This window comes from Corvus hawaiiensis, chromosome 1 (assembly GCF_020740725.1).
Source record: "Corvus hawaiiensis isolate bCorHaw1 chromosome 1, bCorHaw1.pri.cur, whole genome shotgun sequence".
NCBI classification, from domain to species: Eukaryota; Metazoa; Chordata; class Aves; order Passeriformes; family Corvidae; genus Corvus; species Corvus hawaiiensis.
In genome coordinates this window covers 15,524,589-15,547,267 of record NC_063213.1, presented here as the reverse complement: position 1 = coordinate 15,547,267, position 22,679 = coordinate 15,524,589, and the positions used below count along the sequence as shown (strand labels likewise).

The 22,679-nt window shown below is 42.2% G+C and overlaps 1 protein-coding gene across 3 annotated transcripts; it reads right to left on the bottom strand.

The window, feature by feature from the left end:
- Positions 1 to 374: 374 nt before the first annotated feature.
- Positions 375 to 19,726, bottom strand: MAP3K8 (mitogen-activated protein kinase kinase kinase 8). 3 transcript variants are annotated; one of them, XM_048294112.1, is made up of 9 exons: positions 19,651 to 19,726; positions 16,413 to 16,539; positions 15,187 to 15,547; positions 11,964 to 12,128; positions 10,236 to 10,497; positions 7,566 to 7,672; positions 3,415 to 3,567; positions 2,540 to 2,786; positions 375 to 1,782 (listed from the first exon to the last, which is right to left on the bottom strand). In XM_048294112.1, exons 2-9 carry the CDS (start codon positions 16,445 to 16,447, stop codon positions 1,649 to 1,651), a joined length of 1,464 nt encoding a protein of 487 aa, XP_048150069.1. In that variant the 5' UTR covers positions 16,448 to 16,539; positions 19,651 to 19,726; the 3' UTR covers positions 375 to 1,648. The 3 variants fall into 3 exon arrangements, with proteins under 3 accessions (XP_048150069.1, XP_048150080.1, XP_048150091.1); XM_048294123.1 differs by lacking the exon at positions 19,651 to 19,726 and adding an exon at positions 19,345 to 19,547; XM_048294134.1 differs by lacking the exon at positions 19,651 to 19,726 and adding an exon at positions 17,080 to 19,317.
- Positions 19,727 to 22,679: the final 2,953 nt, after the last annotated feature.

Genomic DNA, 22,679 nt, shown 5'->3' with positions numbered 1-22,679 from the left:
GAGGGCTCCCTCACACAGCTCTCCTCCAAGCAACTAATCATCTAGAGATTTTGCACAAAGCACTAGAGCAGTGGATTATTCCAACAGGATTCTTTGCAGCAATTAACATCAGGACTGAAGTGCTCCATGTTGTACACAACTGCTGTGCAACATGCAGGCAGTCCATAAGGAATGTTGGGGTGTGAGAAGGAGAGCTGCCAGAAATACTTACCATCTATTACCAGACTCCAAAAATCCATCAACAATCACCTTCACCCAACATCCCAATAAATGGAATGGTGCCTGTAGTGTACCTGGGCTATGGTGGGGGTGTTGGCCCAAATGCAGCTGCAGCCCCATGCTGTTTTTGAAGATGAAGAAAGAATGACCACGTCTCAAGGCACTGAGCTGGATTTATTCATTTGACCATATCAGTATCAAACTAGAAATCATCTGTTTAAGATCATGTGTTAGAGAAGAGCAGCATTAAATAACAGACACGAAAAAGAGACTCTGCTTCAGAAAAGATTCAGAGTACAACATACACAGTATGCCATTTAACACAAATGCTTATAAAGAGTCATTCTAAGCATCAAAGAGAATTTTATAAAAGTTTACGTTCTCATCCAATGGGATGTACAGAACTATGCAGTTTACATAGTTTTACTATCATCCAAAACATCATGTTTCAAATGTATGAGGGACAGCAAGAACAATATAATTCCATTTCCATAGGAACATAAACACTGCTTGTCACTAATGACACGCTTTCCAAACCATAGCACTCACACCAATTATACATGTGTACAATTTTAAAGTATTAAAAAGCAAGAATTTGGAGCCTGCCCACTATTACCAATAGGGAATAACATTTGATCTACCTTTGAAAACTATCCTACCTTGCAGCAGTTGTAACATCAGAAGGAGTTGGAGTCACTGTCATTCTTTGTCAGGGCCAACTTGCTGTGCTAATCCCAAAGCTAACTGATACCACCAGTGAAGGGCTCCCTAGACCCACAGAGAAGGGGGACAGCCTCCTGCTTAGCTCCCACTGCCCAGGGAAGATGCAAATCTAAAACACATCTGTAAACAAGAGATAATCTGACTCCAAAGACAGCTGATAGAAATTAGCTCAGAGGCCCTGATTTTCTTTAAGAATGACTAGAGACTGACCAAGTCTTAAAGACAGAACAAGACTGAACCAGTCTTTGGTTAAATCAAGGACTTTTTTTTGGGGGGGGAGTGGGGGGGGGTGGGGGGTTGGCAGGAAGGTTTTCTCTAAGGACAGCTCAGAGAGACTTGAATCTTACAATCCACATGCTCAATTATATTATACTTTTTCCTGACATTACTTGCAAGCATATATTACAAGTTTTATAAAAGTGCAAGGCCCAGCTCAGGAAGATATCCTGGATTAAGACATTCCCAGCAGTGTTCTTTTAAACATCATCTTGTTGTCAAGCAACAGACACACAAGCATCACTGCTTGGGATCAGCTTATCAGAGCCCCTAAGGGTTTAGCTTAATCATCTGTGCAATTAAACACTATTCACATTTGACAGCCTATAATGGCAACAGTTTTATGTACAAATTGGAAAATCAAGTCTTAAAATCAAGTTTTAAGAGGTAGAGGTCCATTTCTGACCCATCAACATAAAATGTTACTGAGTCAGTCATATTCTAAGGCTGGTGGTCCCCTAACAATATTGAAGTAACCAGCTAGAGCTCCAAGGTCTATGTAGAGTGATCTTTGTCTCTTTAGCAGGTCTGACTCTTCCATGCTCCCATTACACAAGGAGGAATCTAGTAAGAAAATAGAGAAACTATGTCATTAGTGCACAAATAGGGTATATCTTTAAAAATATTTATCCCAATTAAATAAACCATTTGTCTGGGAAGAGTCTTTCAACGCCTTTTGTCAGAACCCTCCTAATGTATTTGGTAAGTAGAAGAAAAGCATTTTGAAGCCCGTTGGTAGGTTGTTGGCACCAAATCTTGCTTGGGCTTAAAAAGGCTATTTCCTACCTGGTTCTGTATTATCCTTCATTAAGCACTTACTAATGCACAAGGGCAAGTGCATTCTATCCCACAGTCATTTTTGGTTTTAAAACAAAGGGCTTGTACTGCTGACACTCAACAACATTAGTTACGGTTTTGTGCGTGTTCTTCCTTAAAAAGGCAAGAAGTGTTGGATTTGCTGGTGGTTGTTGGACTTTGTTTACAAATCAAGAGTATAAAACATCTCTGCTACCGTGGCAAATTGAGGCCATTTGGGACAACAATTTACACTTCATGAAGTGCCCTGAATGACTGCCATGGCTTTTCCAAGAGCCAGTCTTTCCGGAGCCCCGCAGACATCAGGCTAAATTCCTCCCCATTGAAGTCAATGGGCGTTTTACAGATCACTTAATGGCCTCTGAGCCTGATCTCATCTGAGTGGGATTTTCACCGGTCGCTTTCCAGATGTGTTTTGAGTTTCGCTGGTTCCTTACCACTCCTTCAAATCAAGATTTGACACAAAGTTAAGTCTACTAAGTACAAGGCAACCTGATACCATTACCTGTAATGTTTTCTGGCAGCTGCAGATCCTTCCTCGCAAGCAGTCTTTTCCTTTCAAACAACGCCGAGTCCAGACTCTGGCACCGCGGCTGCTCTTCTGGGGGTGGGTGTAAGGCTTCGTGTTTCAGTAAGTCTGCTGCAGACAGCCTGTGATTAGGATTCCTTTCCAGAGCTGCTTCTAGCAATTCTCTCATGGAAGTGCTGCAGTCCTCAGCAATATCCTCTAAGGGGGGAGCTTGCTTGTGTATCTGTTGGAAAGAAAAAAGACCATGGAAACAGTTATTCCAAAAACAATGGAAGAGGAAGTCACAGATAACCACACGAATGGTCTGGGAATCCCCCAATTAGGATTCATCACCTCCCTAAGTAGGGGTGATCAACTAGAACAGAACAGGCAAGTACACAAAATCCACTTCTTAAAAATCAGATTTCGTAACAAATTTTAAAACTCAAAGAAACTTCAGTAAAATCCAGTGTAATGCAAATTCACCAGATTTCTGTACCACACTGGAGGAACCAGAGAATCAAATCTGCCAGGCTCCAGTTTTTATCTGCAACTTCTAAGGAAAATAGACAACTAGAAGACAGATGGGTCTCACACTGATCTAACCCTGTCCTTTCAGTAAACTCCAGGTTTGTAAATTGAAACGCAAATCACAGAGACAACTCCAGCTCAGTCTCTGTTTTCCCCTGACGAAATGTTTTCCCCTGAAATGATCAAAACCCACTTCTTCCCTCCCTCCCTCCCCTGAAGCAAAAAGGATGATATCACCTCTGACAAATATTTTGATTGTTTTTATATGACTGGAGCTTTCCCAACAAGAGTGCAGGAAACCCTTCAACTGATACTGAGCTGGCTTTCCTAAGGACACTTACAATATAGAGGTAGGATGGATATGCAGAACGAGGGTATCTGTTCACCCAGGGTGGGATGCCTGTTTGCATATGAATGATAGTAGCTCCCATGCTGTAGATGTCTGCTTTTGTTGTGTGGCCTCTGCAAAGGATAACTTCAGGGCTCATGTAAATCTGTGACAAATAGTTTAAAAAAAAAAAAAAAAGATTACTCAACAGCAGAAAACAACAACCAAAGATGACTTAATGACATTTTGTGATCCTGGAAACCCCCTTCTGAAGAGATGCATCCCACTAGTACCTGCATCATAAAGACCAAGCACCATTTGGGAAATAAGATTTTTCTGTTCTGCATATGAGTACAACCAAAGAGACAGTACCTGGACAAACTCATATTCCAGATTTGCCCTCCTCAGACAGGCCACAGCTCAGTGGCTATGGGCCTTAGCTGAGCTGTGAGAGGCTGAGGTTCAAGCCATGGCTCTGCCTCATTCAGATGAGTAGCAGAAACCTCATCCCTCTACAGCAAAAGGAGGTGCCTGAATTGCCAGTTTGTTTTGTGGGGCACTGTTGGGACTGCTCCATTCTGCTTGAACAGTGGCTGTGCATGAACTAAAGAGAGGGGGTGACCTGCACTGACAGCCACCCAGATGGGGGTAGGAATCCACTCCTCAGATCCCTGTTACACAGAATACTACACAACCCCTCTGAGCAGAACTGACAGAGAGACACCTTCCTGTCTTCCTTGCTCTTCTTACCTCCTCCCTCTTATCCAGTAACCTGCATTTTGGAGCATTATCCTGACAAACGGGATGATGAGGAACATGCCAGGTCTAGGCAATGGATAAATTAAAAGTTAGGTGCCCTTTCCACCAGGTTACCCCCAGAGCAGCTGTGAAGACAAGAATCCCTCTTCTAACCTTTTTTCAAACCAGGAATTCTAATCTTTCTTGATGGAAACCAAAATAGCTTCCATCCAAACATTTCACTGAAACATTTGAATTTGCCAAGAGTCTGAATAAGGATCTTGGAAGCTCCTGCCAGCTACAGGCAACTCAGAGTGCAGCTGGAGGAGAACCAGACAGGCAGGATGCAGGAGGCACACCCTGCACAGCTCTGCCACCGCCACTGGCCCAGAGAGCAGGTTTCAACACCACATGGGCACAGCCCACAGCACACCAGGTCAGCAAGCTACCATATTTGCTTCTGGTTTCTACTTTTCCCTCACCCAATTTCCCTCTAAAGGATTCAAACAAACTTTAATTAGTTCAAGTCATCTTGACACAAAGAATCACATTAAAAGCCATTAACTGACATGAGGGCAGGAAGTTAAGTCATCACCACATGGTTTGACTTATTACCACAGATTGAGAACGGCTGTTGGGCTCACACAAATTCCAAGGAGTATTTCCCAGTAAATTACATTCCATATCTGCAAACAGAACTTGAAATTGGAAGTGTTTGCAAAGGCTCAGCAGGTGTCTGCAGCTGCTGCTGACTCCTATCCATTGCTTTCCTCAGGCCTAAGCAAGAATCAGTGCATCTGCACCCTCCACCTTTAAGTCTCATAAAGTGCAAAGAACATAATTTCTAATTTTGTAAAAAGAACTCTTTGGAAAATGCAGTGCAACTTGAGTGAAATCTACATAAGCAAAAAGCAGCTGCCTTCAAAAAAGAATGCTGGCACAAGATCCTGTCTTGCAGTTAAGGTGAGAAAATGGTCAAGATGCACCTTGACTGCACAGGGACAAATATCAAAAATGCTCTGATTCCAGACTGGTCCAAGAGTCTGTTGTCACCAAAGCAGACAAGCCATGGATACCTTCCCATTCTCATTGCTTCTGACTGGTGGGCTGGCACTTGCCTGCCAGTCAGACCAGTGTAACAGCCCAGCTAAAAACCAGTCCTTTCTTCATGCTGAGCTAGTTTTAGTTTAGCATTCCTGAAAATGAATCATACCTTCCACACTCAATAGACTTTAACAGAAAACTTTTACCCTCAAATGGTTGTAACTGAAGCTTACATATTTTAACCAAGTGACAGAAGCATAACAGAAAGCATAGCAACTGCCTAGAAAAAAGTATTTCCTGCAGAGCAGTTTCATAACAACCACAGTTTAATGTTCTGCATGACTTGTACACAAAAGGAGGAACACCAGGTTTTTCACACTACACCAGCTGAACAAAATTTAACTATCTTTCAATCATGTTGTTTTTATAAACACAAAGAAGATTTACTACATTCAGAGTTTCTGTGCTATAGAAGCGAATAAAAATCCTAACTCCCAGAGGAAAACATGCATAGGACAAAGGTTACTCCACCTGTCACTTCCCTCAAGGACACAAGTCCCTGCCAATACCAGATGTAAGAGAAACCAGCCAGCTCACAGGCACGATGCTGCATGGCAGTGACAGAGCCCTAACCAGGGGCTGCACAATTGCATGCAGAAACAGCAGGACAACTGCACCACTTTTTAAGGCTGCATAACCCAGGATGCAAAACTCAAGAGGACTTTGGAGACTTAAGATCTTACTTTGGGGAAAAAAAAAAAAATCAAGAAAGCCAGACTACAGAGGGCATTTGTGGGCAACAGGATTAGGCACCGTGGAGAAGATGATGCCTAGAATGAAGACTGTGGGAGGAACTGAAGGGAGAAAAACCTATAGGAGCATCAGGAACATTAGTGTGTAAGTCTTTCACTGGTATCTGAAAATCTCCTTTCCCAGTGCTCTCTCTCCAACCTCACTTCTGGCTGCGATGCTGCAGCAGGATTGCTGCTCCCCTGAGAGAGCAAACACCAAACATGGCCATATTTCAGGGTGGGGGGCATTATCAGCTTTCTGAGGATAGGACTGCAGTTATTAAACTCTGTGGAATCATTTTCCTCCTATTAAATGAAGAACTAAGTGTTTTTCACTCAACAAAGTGAAAACACGGAAGTGTTTTCACTTGTTCTTACCAACATGAACTTGGCCTATCCTCCAAGACCCAGAAGTGGATCCTCACCAGTCTGCTCCACAATGATGGAAATTTCCTGTTTACATACATCTCCATCCTTGGGAAATACCCTACCAACTCATACCCACCACTGTTCTTATTCTCATTAACAGCACACAAAACCCCCTTGAACAAACAAAAAACCCCAAACCAAAGTAAAAACCCCGCAAAGCTCATACATGAAATGCCAGAAAGCATGCTGCTTCCAGTTCAGCAAGCATTTTAACTCCCCTGACTACAGACATTGAAAACAAACATTCAAGTGTTTTCTCAATTGTCCTGAAAAAAATAAACAAACAAGCCTGACCTTCTGTGAAATCTTTGTTTATCCTACTCTTCTAAAAAGTGAAATGTTTTTTGTCCATTACACAAGTATCTCCTCTTTACACATGTGGCAGACTACTAAAAGGGTAAGTGCCAACATTTCAAACAAAGCATTTCCTGTAAACAATCTCCTCAAGCAACAGAGAGCACAAATGCCACATCTGCAGCAGCTATCCAAGCTAATTGTTGCTGCTTGGTTGTTTGCTAAATCTTCAGCCCTGGAAGCACCTTGGCAGGAATGCAGCCCAAGTGGTGTGCAGGATCTAAAGTCACTGAGAACATTTAAAAGGACCCCACCTCCATCACAGTAATGTCTCAGCAATTTTAACAGATAATCATCAACCGTGCCATGCACAACCTCTGAAAAACCAAAGGGTTACATGTAGCTGGGGAACAAAGCTTAGAAGTGCTAAGGGATGAAACCCAGACATCTATAATTTCTGTGGTTTTGGAGGAGGAGTCAAAGTATGGTGTTGAGCAGGTCACCCCAGTCCATAGCGAGTATCTCAGAAGAAATATTTGCTAGAGCAAAGAACAAATTCCTGTTTGAAATGTCTCTGACCAGCAGCTGATACATTGCAAACAACCCTCCTCAGAGTACTGTTTGACTTCAGTGAATAATTGCTAACAAATGGGACTGCAGAGAAAGTGACATGGCTTTCAAAGCATTCCACTCAGCAAGTTGAAAATAAAAATATAATTGAGACAGTATTAATGTTTGTAACTTTTTTATAGGTTTTATAGTAACTATTTTAGCCAGGCTTCTAGCCCTCCAGCTTCAAATTTGAGCCTAAGCACCACAACCATAGGACTAATGCAATATAAGGGCTTTCGTCCCTTCAGCTTCTTACCTCTGTTCCTCTAAGGTCTTTGGGATAGTAAATGTCTTCAGTCATTTGAACACTCAGGCCAAAATCCACCAAAACAGCCTTAGTTGACATAAAGACGATGTTGCTTGCTAAAAGAAAAGCAAAAGTGACAACATTTAAATTTCTGGCATGCCTGGGATTTATTTTACAACACTCCTGTTTCATTCAGATGCTAGCCTGAAAAGGGAGAGATTAGCACAACCACTCTCTACAGCCAATATCCTTCTAGCCAAAATAGCTCTGGTAATTCTTTGGTTCAATTTTAAATCATATCTTAAAAATCAAACTGGACTGGTTTATGTCAAAGAATCAATTTTTGGTCATATTCTTAGCTTAAAAAAAAAAAAAAAAGACAGAGAGAGAGAGAGGGAAAAAGGCTAAGGGTAGATGAGGAAAGTAGAAGACTGGCAGGCACTTCAGCACAGTGCTCTGAAGATGTTTAATGGTCTCCAAGCCGCAGATCATGCTGTGCAGCTCTGGCTATAAGCAGCACAACTGTTGCTTACCAAGAGGTTTTTCTAGAGTAACAGTTTAAGTGAAGACAGAAACAGAAGAGTAACCAGGGCCCCTCCACAGCAGCCACACAGGTCTCCTGCACTGGTCAGTGAGGACAGCACAACAGGACAGACAAGGGCTGCAAAAGTAATAGAAGACTGAGCATTTCAAACTCCCTCTGAACTGCAGCAGAATCTAGGAGCTTAATTTACTTTCCTTCATAAATCTCTGCCTAAGGCACAACTTTGTACTCAGAGGCTTCACTTCTGATCAAATATTTATGAATGTAGTGCTTGGTGTGAGCCTTGAGAAATTCTTGTTTGCTGTTTCAGAAGATGTGGTAAAATGAAGTCTCCAAGTTACACAACAGAAACACATTTTCTCTTACAGGAAATTGTGGGCCATTTTCCATCTTAACAGTGCCTACCATGATCATCCAGTGGGAGGGCAGACTTGATTTCAGCAGTACTGATTCCTGAAGCAATGCTTCACACAGCTGCTTCCTTACCAGTACTATATACTACGTAAATCTGTAATTTTAGGGATAACTTTGAAGATATGAATTTTAAACACCCCGTAATGGATGGTGCAAGGGGCCACACTTGCCACAGTGCAGCAGGATCTGCTGCTTGCCTGGGATTGTACTCAGCCCCAGCTGCAGCTGGTTTTAGACTGAAGCTCCCCCCACCAAACAGCCTCATGGTTTAACTGCTCTCCAACCAAGGGTTAAAATGAGTGGCAGCACTGAACACCTCCCAAGAACCAGAATGTCCTCCTCCCCTTTTCATCTCAATAAAATCTTCATCTCCTTCAGCAGGACAGAGTCAGTTGCAGCTCAACAGAAGCAGACAGAGTGAGGAAGATATCAGAGGTGTTGGGAAACAGCCTTTTCTATCGATTCCACCTGGGGAGAGAAAACACACACTGCTCCCTGCATGGAGGCTGCCTTTCCAGGCAGTGGGCATGGCTCTATCTCGGGCCTGGACTACCCAGCTCACTCCTGGTGCCAAACAGGCAGGAGCGTGGTCAGGGCTCACCCCAGGCACCTCTGGGCAACCACATCTGTCCCAGGCAACGTCTGCCTCATCACCTGCTCTGCATCCACCAACACAGGAAAAGGCTGGAAAAACACTCATATCCACCACATTCACAATGGGCTGGTTCTCCTAGTCACTATCTAGATGTAGTAGGCTTTGGGCTGATTTGGTTTTTAGATCGTTTAATTAACGTCATTGTTACTGCCAATTAAAATAAACCCATAGGAAAGACCCTTACTACAAGTGAAAAAAACAATTAAGGGAAAAAATAAGCAGCTTTGTAGTCGTCAGAATCTCAAAAGCTTACATCTAAAGTACTGACCCATACTAAATTTAAAAAAACCCAAAAATACAAAAATGCAGAACTGAGATAAAAATTTAGCAATTCCTAATAATCATCTTCTGTGAACTATTGTAATGCTTCAGTCTGAATATTTCTATTTTAAACCCTCAAGTTTAGCTAAATAAACTCACAGAAATGCATCTATCTGTGGGCCAAGGTGGTACTGGGAGAAACAACATTTAACACTGATTTAAATGCAACACATTAAAATTGAATTTTGAAGTAATTTAATACTAGCATATTTAATTTAAACTTAAAATCAGTATGTTTGTTTATACATGTTAACATCCAGAGTTTTTTGAAAGCAAATATATATTAAAATTTTCTGTAATTGTTGAAAGTAAAAAAACCAACACAAATTATGTGTTTACTTCCAAAGTGTCTCAAACTGAAGAACAGCTGTGTAGAAATGTAAAACTTAAAAGGTGCACGTTGAAGGTGAGCGTGGAAACATTCAGGATGAATTTATATTGAAAGCAGGAAACTTCTGGCTGAACACAGACTGATAATTTCACTCTTTAGGTTTTTGTTTAAATTGAGTTGCTCATGAATGGCATAGGATCTATGACTTTCTAATTATCCTCTTTGCTGGGGTGAATTAATAAATAGTGTAAGTAACTATTATCTCCAGAACCTGACCTTGCCATTTGTTAAGCATTATGCATCGCTCCCACTCAGATATGTAAGGCTACATGCCCCAGCTCAGTCCCAGGCACTCCACCAGGGCCCCAGCCCAACCTGGACCAGAAAGTACCCCAAGGAACCACACAAACATACGTTTGATATCATGGTGGATAATCCTCTTGGAGTGGAGAAAGTCAAGTCCTTTCAGAATATGCTTTGTCACCCAAATTATTTCAAACTCTCTCATAGGACCACAACTCTCCAGCTTTTCCATGACAGATCCTCCCTCTCCAGCTTCCATAAAGAGATGGATCGTCTCATCCCACAAAATAGCACCGTATAATTCAGCAATGTTTTCGTGACGGAAACATGCCTGTATTTCAACATCTGATGGTTTGAACTGATCCACTGGCACCTATGACATTGAAACAAAATCAAAGAAAAGCAGCTCAATAAACAAGTTATCCATATGGACACTAATTATCCTATAGATTAACATAAAAGAAGGAAGTAAAGCACTTGTATACACTTGTTAAAATACTGAGCTTTACTTTGCTCCTGCAACTTTTCTTCCTTGGCAGTTGAGAGACATCCTGCTAAAAGTTGAGAGATATTTTGGAATCATGCCCAAATAAAAAGTGCAATCTTCCAGAAAAAGCAATGTAGCAAGAGTTATTCCCGTCAAAATCCAGTGATTACGCAAAAGCTTTATGCAAACTTCCTGGAGAAGGAGATAAAATTCCCACTGCTTTTTCCATTAGCTTTGTGCACTCATCTGCACTACCAGGACTACACACCCACCTGACAGGTGGATCAGTGCTTGCAGTGCTCAGGACCATTACTGACCTCAATTCAGTCCTTATCAGCACTGGTTTATAGCTTACAAGAAATGAAACCTGCTTTGAAGGGAGTGCCAGCAGCACCGTATTTCTTTAAAAAGTACTGACGACAGATTGCAGAGACAATAAAAACAGTGTTTGCTTACACACAGGAAAGCTACTACTGCTCTTTTTAGTTTTCTTCCCTTGGACTCGTGCCTGTGAACCAAGTAAGAGGCTGGTATTTTTATTTCAGTGAGAAATACTGTTTGCATTTTCAGAAACAGTAGATACTTTTAATTCTGCAGTGGGTTATGCAGAAGCAGCTAACTAAATCTGTCCCCATGAGGACACAAGGCTGGCTGCAAGGGAAGGACATACAGCTTCCCAACTCTTTTGCATACAGAATTAATACAGGTACTTATTCATAAGCTGGGGGATCTAGAGCAATGTCCCAGCTGAGCCGTTACTGGCCCTGAATATTTACTGCTCAACTCTGAATAGTATGTTAAAAGGCATAGCTGAAAGAAAATGTTGGCTTGCATAAAAGTAGAGCAGTGCTCAGCAGTTCTCTTGAGACATCTCACAACTCTGTCAGTGCCCAAAACACATTAAGAGTTGCACATACTGAGTTCTCAGGGACATTAATGGTACTGGAGTAAAGAAAACTAAAGTCTGAGCACCTCAGTTAAAGGACAAGAGTGTAAAACCGTCTGCAGCTGCAGGATTTTGCTACCACTTTCAACAGGGATGTGGTCTCCCACTGATATTTTACCACAGTGATAACAGCAGAACAAGTAGAAAATCCACTCTGCACCACAGCCCATGTGCCAGTTACACACACTTCCAGATACTTTCAAGATGCTGAGATATTTGCAGCTTCACAGCCAAAAAATTTAAACAAGCGAACAGAAGTGTGCATTTTTCCTACCTTGTTTAGGCAAACAAAACCAAGATGATCATCAGCCAACAGCAGAACTTGATGCAGACGTATTTGAAAATATACTGTAAGGAGTATGTCATACAATATTTGCTCAGAGATAAAACTACTGAACTAACATACCAGTTTGCATGCCATTCGTTTCTTGGTTTCTCTGTCTTGGGCTAAGTACACTTTCCCAAAAGCTCCCCGAGGAATAAAATCAGAACCAATGTTCCTGTAAGTCAACTTCCATGGAAACAGGAGTACATCTGAGTCAATTTGATAGCGCCCATTCTTGGGTGTGATCTGTGGAGTTAAATAAATAATAAAAAAATCACAGTGAAGTTAAAACTACTTCAAATCTAATTAACTTTATACATATAGTGGAATAAAAATATATCACTTATGTGTATGATGCGCATGATCTGCTTAGCAGTCTTTATTTAGAAACATCAAATGGGAACAGCATGTGAGGTGTGGCATTCATTCACAGCCCAGGCATCCACGTTTCTCTCCAGTGACTAATTTACGAAGTGTAAGTTGCAATTAATTGTCTTGAAACAACAACAACAGCAGCTGGGTTAATGAAATTACCCACCTCTTGTTATTAGATTCACCTGCACATGTTTGTCCTTCCTGTAATCTGTTAACTTGTTATGCCACATACCTGTTACTCAGGTTATCTATGAGCAAGAGTTTCAGCATTTCCTAATATCACATGTACTGCTAGGGGTTTGATTTTCCATCTTGTATTGGAGTTTCTGCTGCTTAGTAAAAGGTCAAAGAAGTCTGCCATGATTCTACCAGCCACTTTCCTCTAGTTTTACACCATAGTTTAAAAAAGAAGAGTGGGAATAACATTGTCTGCTCTAGGTGGGCAATGTTGGGAGCTTTGGTTCTTCTGTATCACCAACTAGGCAAGGAGGGGATTCAGGGCACCTAAGTCAGTATCATGTCCTAAATCTTTCTCTGAAACAGCTCCCTCCCTCTGCACGTGACAGAGAGAGAGACCAAACACCTAACTACAGCCATGTGAGTACTGCTTGATCTCTGATGTTGCTTCTTCAGTCTCTCAGCTACAAAATTAATAGTATTTCCCATGAATATGCTTCTAATTATTTCAGCCAATATTTGGAATATCATTAATCTCCTTACTGCTACTTTATCAAGATTCTTGAAGAGATGTAAAATCACATCAAGGATTTTTATTATTTCATGCCTGTCATAGGACCTCAAATACTCAGCTCTTCAGCTACGCTTTTTAAGATAACAGCACATCAGGAAGATTATTTGGTTTAGATTTCTATTTAAGATGTAACATATAATCTTTCATTTTTAATCTACCCTCATGTTTTTCAAACAGGGAAGTACCTTCTTGACTGCTAAAATTGTCATTTGTGATTTGTACCTACATGAAATAAATTAATTCTTCCAAGTTCCTAAATCTGGGGAGGAGAAGTTCTTAACCTTTGACCAAGGGGGCATGAGGGACTGTCCTTTAATAAAAAGTATTCCGCTTAGGATAGAGAGAACAAGCCTTCCCTCTACTGATTAGAGCCAGGGTAAAGCAATCCGTACATGTCTAAAAATCTGTACCTCTTGCTTGCCTACTGCATTCCAAAGGGTTGAGACTAATCCACATGTGTTACACCTTATCCTGGAAAGGAAGAGAGGCTGAGAAGAGTTGATTTACAGAGCAAGAGAGCAATGACCACCATACTATTCATGTTTTCAGGAGGCTTTTAGGACTAGTTCCTAGCTTGACCCTGTGAACGTTTGTCTATGGCTACAATGGATCTTTCAGTTCAGTTTCATCTGAAAGAAATCCAGCTTGTTCAGTTCAAGACCGTTTCCGATGCAAGCCACAATGCAGTCAGAGAGGGTCACTAGGCAATCAGAAACACTCCTGATCCTAACCAAAATGCTGTTGATATTTACAGAGCAGATGCCCCTACTGAAACGTGTGCACAGGTAATGCCTCCAACCCTCAGTTGCATAATGGGATCACGTGCACCTAATAGGACTTGGTTCATACCAGTTGTATGCATCTATAGAAACAATATGCAAGCAAAACAACCACGAGTATGTAGAACAGTGTCTACCCTAAGTATAGGAAACATTCAATATTACTAAGTGTCATTTTAATGTCACAGAGTTGAAAAGTGATTGTTTTGCAATACTGTGAATTGCAAAACACTCCCTCCAAATCAGAATAAAGCAATACCCTAGGGTATTTCACACCTGAGTAACCAGTAAGCCTCAAGCAACCAGTGTTCACATACAAAATACATTACATACAAGATATTTAAGATGATAGATGTAGAGCATCTTAAAAAAATACAGCAGCAGCACCAACATATATGAATAGAATTCCATTGCAACATTGTTTCCAGAGCAACTGATCTCAAACAGAAGTCAAATGACACTAATATCCAGAGATGCTTGTAGAACACAAACAATTTTAGGGAAAAAAATGAACATCTCAAAACAAGACAGCTATACTTGAATTTAGCAGTGTGAGATATTACATAATATTGTAACTCTTAAAATCACACTTTATAGTATGTGCTTTTTCTCCTTACATTACTACTATTGACATTTTGTGCATATAGAGCGAATTTAAGAACTGTATCTTTAAATCCCAGTTCTTTATTTTTGGGAACATTTTACTGCATGAACACAAGGCACTGGAAGACTCTTACTGTCTCCCAGACCTGTACACCACCAGAATTCATAGAATCATAGATAGGCTTTGGTTGGAAGGGATCTTAAGGATCATCTAGATGCAATTCCCCTACTATGGGAAGGGATGTCACCCCCAGGTCAGGTTGCTCAGGGCCCCACCCAACCTGGCCTTGAACACTTCCAGGGATGGGGCATCCACAATTTCTCTGTGTAGTCTGTTCCAGTGCCTTACTACCCTCAGAGTAAAGAAACCTCTACTGCTTTAGTTTAAAATTGTTCCTCGCTGTTCTATCACTGCACGCCCTTCTAAAAAGTCACTCTCTTTTTTTATACAAGTTGTGGATTTTGTAAGCCCCATTTAAGTACTGAAAGGACAAAATGAGATGTAGATTTTGCTTTTCAACTGCTTGTCTCAAGTTTGTATTCAATACTGGGAAATGTTTTCTAATCTCCAGAGATACCAGGAGATAACAGAATGGATCCTTCTGAACAACAGACCTTCCTCCATAGCAGCCTGAGGCTGCAGGGGCTAGACTTGATAGGCTCAGAGCCTTCCAGCCCCAGGAATGCACAGGAAACCACAGCCTGTTACTCCTGGAACTGATCTTTATTTAGAATCATTAAAAACTTCTAATTCCTAAGGTCTATGAAATGCCAAGTAAAAGGAAAACCAACGTACCATATTTAAGAGGATTCCAGATTCCTGTTGTCTGCATCCTTTAAATTGTTTTGCAGTGTTAGACACCTGATTTGCAAAAGCAAGCAGGTCTTCCACAGTCCCGTATTTGACAGAGGACATAAAAGAGACCTCCCTTTCACAAAACAGTAATGATTCTGCACTTTCATCATTTTGATTTGCCTCTTCACACATTGTAATTAAGCTGTCTTCATAGACTGCAATGTCTTCACCTGGATAATGGTTTTCCATGATGGCTATCACCTCAGACATATTTAGATCAGCTAGCAACAAGTCAATCTCTTCTTTGCTATCACTACCCGTGCTCATATACTCCATCACTGTCCACTTTGCAAAATCACTCCTGGAAAAAAAGAAGCAAACTTGAAAACACTTTTCACCTAAATTTGTTTTAGCAAAGTAAGAATGAAAAGGAGTTATCAGAGTGATCAATAGCTCATCATTACACAGTTGGATTTAAAATTAATAACTTGTATTATGAAGAAAATCATAATTAGTATCCTGGGTGAAGACCAAATGGAGAAATATTTGCTAGTGAAATTTATTTAGAAGTTATTAGTTAACCTCCCCTGTCATTCATTCTTGGAATTTATTACGATAAAGCATTTCCTTAGAGGAACAGGTACAGTAAGAATACACCACTGTATGAAGGAGCACCCTCAATACAAACAAAGGAATTCATTGTTTGGAAAAGAATGACAGAGATATTAACATTCTCAATTAGTTTATGTCTAAGTTTTTATTGACAATTTATATGGTGTATCCACAAAGAAGGAAAGGTCACAAAGCAAGGTCATTCCTTGTAATAGTAATAGGAATCTGTTAGTTTCATTGAACAAAGCACAATTGTCACCACCTGAGATACAAAATCCCTATTTTTTTTTGCAAATAACTAGTCAGAACTAGATCTGAACTGAAATTTTCATCCGGACTTTCAGAAGAAAGTAAGAAACTGAGCTATCATAAAATCAATGAGCTTTTGAAGTGGTTTCCAGCAGTTTGTTCTGCCCCCACTAATCCTAACAATAACTTTTCAGGTTATTGCAACTATTTTGCTGGAATGCATTTACAGCAAGCTGGGTTCAACTTCCCAAAAAGTCCCTTTCTATTCCAGAGAGTTACATATTCAAGTTAAAAACATATGCATGGTCAGTCATTAAAATACTGACACAAATAGTTTCCAACACATAAATGTCTAGAGCACTTACCTTGTATTTAACCTGATTACATCACTCAAAACCATTTAAAAACGTCTCAATAGAATCCCTGAAGTCATCACGTTTTTCGGAACCCGTATTTACCACTGATGATAATTCTGCAGTGTTCTGTGGCAATCTATTAAAAAAGGCAAAACAAATAAAGCCATTGCATACCAGCTCAAGCAGAAGGACTGGTTTGTACTCAGATAGGTCACTTGCTTCACGGAAAGAAGAGCTAGTAATCACAAGGCTGAGATAACAGGGGATTTTTCTGCAGAAAAAGATGACAACTCAATAAAGAATCAAGCTACTGTATCATCCAGATTTCCAAGTAGTAGTGAAAAATAGTTTTTCCATGGTTAGGTCCCGAGTTTTATTCTCTCTGTCTCATGCTTGCTTAAGCAAAGAGTAGGACCTCCTTTCGTTTAGCAGAACTGACTAGAGCATGCCCTCTTTAGAGAGCTCTCATTTCCCTTTTTCATAATCCACTACACCATCTATTTTGGGGCAAAAAATAACAACCAAGCAAAAATACACTTAAAAAAATTAAAAAGAAAAAAAGAAAAGCAGCAAACAAAACCTTATCTCAAGGACAAGCAGCAGACTCGGTTCCCTGAGGCCATAGAGCAATGCGTTTACCCAGGTAGTTTCTGGTTACGATCACTATCTTTCTTACCCTCACCACAAGGACGTAGAAGTTCTGTGGCACATATTTCTCATGGGTTAGAGTATTTACGTCAGCACTAATGTGAAGAAAACCAAGTAAAATGACGTGTCTGAGTTGGCAAAGAAGTCAGACCATGTGCTGAAAATTAAAAAGGCAGGACAGGACAGCAGATGCAGCATCAGAAAAGGCAAACAGAGTGTGCCTGTTCCTTTTCAAATTCAGACCCAAATCCTGTGACGGTGGCAGAGCAGTACTGTGCCCCCTGTTCCCCCAAGACAGGCACAGTGACTTTCACCAGCACTCTACACCAGTTCACCCAGCCCTAGTCAACCCACACCCCCAGCATGAGGGCAGCCAGGTTGGAAACTTTGTGGTCACTAGCACTACTCGATCGGGGAGGCTACAGGCTTTGTATCCTGGGTGCTCAGAGGTCACAAAAAGGAAAAGATGCTGTGGGTGTTTTCTAGCCCCTATCACCCCAACTTCCTGCTCCATGACCAAGCTATAGGCTGTTAACAAAGCCTGAACGTGGTTACTTTTAAATATAAAGGAGATTTCTATTTTTCCCCAGAGCAGGACTTCTATTTGTTGCTTTTTTTTGGTGCTGAATTAGTGGGGTTCCTAAGAAATGAAACAGTGCTGTCATAAAAGGAACTGAGAGACCTCATGTGTAAAGTCAGGTAAAGTTACAAACTAGTCCTGAGGGACTTTCTGAAGAAAAAACATGAGCCTCTAGATACTCTGGTCTTTTGTGGATAAAGACAAATACGTACCACAATTAAACTAATTTACTCTCTGACAGCATTTTCATGCACAAAGCATCTGTACAGAGTAGACCAAATGTAGATTTCTGGAGGTGTCAGCTCTGCTCTGTTCCTCAAAATATTCCCAAACTAGAGCACAATACTAATAATACTCTTGGCAGTTTCACTACTACCCAAAAAGCTCGGAATAACACGAAGAAGTGACTATAACCTGCATATTCTCAGTTCTGTGCTTTTAGCGCTTGAGAAAAGCTGCAAACTCTTCACCATTACAACTCCCTGAAAGGAAGAGGTAGTGAGGTGAGAGTTGGTCTCTTATCTCAAATAATAAGTGATCAGACAAGGGGAAATGGCCTCAAGTCGTGCCAGGAGAGGTTTACATGGGATATTAGGAAAATTACTTCACTGAAAGAGTTGCTAAGCACTGGAACAGGCTGCCCAGGGAAACCATCCCAGGGGGGATTTAAAAGACATACATGTAGATGTGACACTTAGGGACATGGTTAAGTGGTGGGCTTGGTAGTGCTGGGTTGGATTCGCTAATTTTACAGGTCTTTTCCAACCGAAATGATTTTATGATTTTATTTTTCCCTGTATCTAGCAAATTCTAAGCACTAAATGTTTACACAATAAAAGCAGTGTCTAGCCTACAAAAATTGATTTTTTTAAACTATGCGGCAATTTAGTATTATATTTCCCCTACAAGCAAAAAAAAGAGTCCATTTTTCAATGTGGAATTCACTCTTCCTATTTATCCCTAAAATCCTGTACTAGTATCAGTGGTGGGCACTCATGTAGTATTCTAAATCATCCTATATAGGTTCATCAAGAAATTACATCAGTAAGTATGCTTTACTTAGATTCTCAGGTAAAAAAAACTGGGTTTACTTGCAGTGGAAAAATAAAACTGCATGCAAGCACTTGAGACAGTTGCTAAAGCACAAGACTCTTTCTCTAGTTTTGCCAATATTTCAACATCATCACATGAGTAATTTGCAAGCCAAAGGTTTATTTCTCTATTCTCTGCGTAGCTTTTCAACCCCTTTTGCCTAAGAAGTGTGCTGCCAGAGACCATCCTTATATCCATCATATTAAGTAAGAGTAACTGGATACCCGACGTCTGAGCCCCTGTGGGACTTTTTGCGTGTCAAGGATCAACGATGGAAAAAATGGAACAAAATCGACAATAAAAATAAAATTAAAAGCCCCAAAACACACGTACAAAAAACCCCAACACTTCCCCTCAAAAGAAAAGCTAGCCACAAACTGCACGGACTGGCTCAACACAATCATACACCACAATAAAGATCTCTTGTACTGTTTTTAGAGAATAATTTTCTGGTCTGACAAGTGACCGCCCACTAGAAATGAAAAAAAAGTGTCCCTATTTACTTTTTAAGAAACCTTATCGACAGACCTTGAAAAACACAATCTCTCCGAAAAAAACTTCTACTGTTAAGGGAAAAAAAATATCAACAATTTCAATTTCCACACCACTTCACATATTCACCTGGAATAAGAAAATCCGCGAGCCTCCCAGCGCTGGCAGCAGCAGAGCCCAGCCCCAGCCCCTTCCTGCCCTGCAGCCCCGGGGACAGCGCAGGTGCCGCAGCCCCGGCAGCTCCCGACGCCGCTCGGGGAGCCGAGGGCAGCCGGGGACCTGCCCGCGACAGCGCTGCGGCCCCACACGGGGACCCGAGCCGCCTCCGCCCGGCAGCGCAGCACCGTCCCGCTCCGCTCCATCCCGCCAGGGCCCTGCCGGCGCTCCCCCTCCCCTGCCAGCCCCAGCCCCAGCCCCGGCCCCGGCCCCGCTCACCCGCGGGGCGCCGGGAGAGCCCGCGCCGCCCGTCCGTCCGCCCGCAGCCGGCGCGGCTCCGCCAGGTCCCGCGGGAAACTCCCGGGGGCGGGGAAGGGCGCAGGTAGCACCGCCCGCCCTGGCCGAGGGCGGGGGATCGGGATGGCCCCGGCGCCGGTTTCTATTTCGCTTTCCGGGCAGGAGCAAGTGCTGCCCTGTCCCAGCCTGGCCTCAAGCCCGGCCAGCCATCGCCTCCTGTCCCAGCAGCGGCATCGCCTGGTGGCAGTGGCTTGTCCCCGGTGGTGGCATCGGTGAACCCCTCTGCTACCACCTCATGTTTCCGTGCGCACCTAGAGGGCGTCCACCAGCGTCGTATGAGTTTAAACATTATCTGAATCAAACTTCAGCTGACACTCGGGTGGAATTTAGGACAACAATGTGTAGAATTTGTTAGTGGCAGTAGTATTAAAATACTCTGGGACACAGTAGCGTGAGTTGGGTAATTGCTAAAATTGGGCAGGACTACTTTTTATTTTTTATCCATAAGGAAGTAATTCTTGCAAAACTGTGCTGTCCAATAGCTCCTCTTCAGTCAGTTCATTTTTAAGGAGACAAGTAGCACCTTTAGTAAAAACAGCTGCCACAGCACTAGGAGCTGATAAACTGAATCTGTCTCAAGGTGTCAAGAGACACAAGATGGATTTTTGATTCATTATCTGCAGTGTAAAGATTATTTGCTTACTGAAGTCAATGGCAAAACCATCATTATAAAGTTTCAGGACAAACATTCACCTTAGGCTTCAGCGTTTATTAGTAGTTCATACAACTCCTTTTCTGTTTATGTTATCCAGATACCCTGACTCCCTTGTTTAAAAGTTTTATGTTTGCTACCTCTCCTAGGGCATTCAAAATGGTCTAAAGTATGTCACAAATGACATTCTGAAATGTACAAGGGTTTAGACACCACAGGATTCTCCTTTCCTTAGCATCATAACTATGTATTTGGAAATCTGCTAGCAGGGTTAACCTTTGCTCATACATGGTTTCTTTTCCAGACTATACAGATGTTAAATACATTGGCAAGCCTCCATAAGGAAATAGGTGTCTTCTTTGTTGAGTTTGACCTTATTCAATTGCACCACCCAGTGCATTTGCTAAAAAAAGTCTGTGAAAAAAAAAGGCAAGAATGCTGAAGATTATTATAGAAAGAAAAAAGAGAGGAAGGACTGAAGAATAAATTAGGCTATAGGAGAGGCCAGGCCGAGGAGAGGGCAGAATTGGCAGCACCTTGCAAGTGGGCAGTTAAAGAGGCTGAGTAACACATCCTTAACGTGCAGCAGCTCTCACGCTAGGATACTTTGGGTATCCTCTTTCAGGAACTTGCTTGCGCTATTAGTTTTCCCAAACCTACAATTAATTTTAATGAAACCCTTTTCTATTTTTAGACCAACTTCAAAGAGGGAAAGAGGAGGAGTTCCTCTCTCCACATCAATGAATTTAGGCAGGACAAGTCTTAGGATTCCAGAGGAAACTTGCTATGGAGAGATGGAGGAAACACAAGTTTCTGCTCCACGGCATGCGTAAGTAGGATACAAACTGAAATGCTCTATTTTAAAAGCAATCTACTCTCTGTCTTAATGATCATCCTAGAATACAAAACCAAAATAATTAGGTCATAGCAATTACTTACAGACCCTGACTTACTGGGACACTGCCAAGAGTATATACAGCACTGCACTGAAGACCTACTAACACACAAGTACCCTAACATACACTACAGATGTGCCCACAAGTTTTACATAAATGACTGGTTTTAAATACTAAAGAAAATGACATTTTCTTCAGTACATGCCTGGGGAACCATGCTGCAGACCAATGACTACTTGCTGGGTGCCCTGCAGCTCTCTGCCCCAACCACCTCATTTCTGATCTCACATGCTGCCTTCACTGCAGTAACTCTGCCTTCACAGCCTTGGCCCAGGACCAGACACACAGAATCACAAAATCAGTTAGGTTGGAAAGGACCTCTGAGATCATCAAGTCCTACCTATCACCAAACACTACCATGTCAACTCCAGGGATGGTGACTCCACCACCTCCCTGGGCAGTCCGTTCCAATGTCCAATCCCCTCTTCTGTGAAGAAATTCTTCCTAATGCCCAATCTAAAACTACCCTGGCCCATTTTAAGACTATGTCCTCTTGTCCTGTCACTGGTTGCCTGAGAGAAGAGGCCAACCCCCACCGGGCTACAACCTCCTTTTCTTCAAGCTAAACAACCACAGCTCCCTCACCCATTCCTCATATGGCTCATTTTCCAGACCCCTTCTCAGCTCTGTTGCCCTTCTCTGGACTCACTCCACCACCTTAATGTCCTTCCTGAATTGAGGGGCCCAGAACTGGACAGTGCACTCAAGCTGTGGCCTCACCAGTGCCAAATACACTTCCCTAGTCCTGCTGGATAACATCGCTGATACAGGCCAAAGGTTTTACTTCCCTGAGTAGTCAGTCTGCCAAAACCTACATTACACTCCCACCACCTTGGCCATCCCACCCTTCAGGTTTACCCCCATCCCCACTCTCACCCTCCTGCCCTTGGCTGGCAGGGCTCATGCAAGGGTTGACGGCCAGCCCTGGCCTGGGCTGCTGGGTGCTTCCTCACACAGGGCAGGCAGCTCTCACACCCCAGGCCTCAGGCCTGCCCTGGGAAGCTCACAGAATCACAGAATAAGCTGAGTTGAAAGGAACCAACAGGGATCATTGAAGTCCAGCTCCTGGCCCTGTACAGGACAGCCCCAAGAAACACACCGTGAGCCTGAAAGGGTTGTCAAAAAGTTTTTTGAACTCTCAGGCTTGGTGCTGTGACCACTTCCCTGGGGAGCCTGTTCCAGTGCCCAGCCACCCTGTGGGTGAAGAATCTTTTTTTAATATCCAACCTAAACCTGCCCTGGCACAACAACAGGCCATTCCCTCAGGTTCTGTCACTGGTCACCGCAGAGAAGAGATCAGTGTCTGTCCCTCCTCTTCTCACGAGGAAGCTGTTGACTTCTAT

Coding starts and splice junctions, on each gene's coding strand:
- MAP3K8 (XM_048294112.1), bottom strand. CDS start 16,447: ATGGTTTTGAGTGATGTAATCAGGTTAAATACAAG. Junction 3,568..7,565: donor AAGACCTTAGAGGAACAGAG/GTAAGAAGCTGA, acceptor TATTTGTCACAG/ATTTACATGAGCCCTGAAGT. Junction 1,783..2,539: donor GCTGCCAGAAAACATTACAG/GTAATGGTATCA, acceptor TTTTCTTACTAG/ATTCCTCCTTGTGTAATGGG.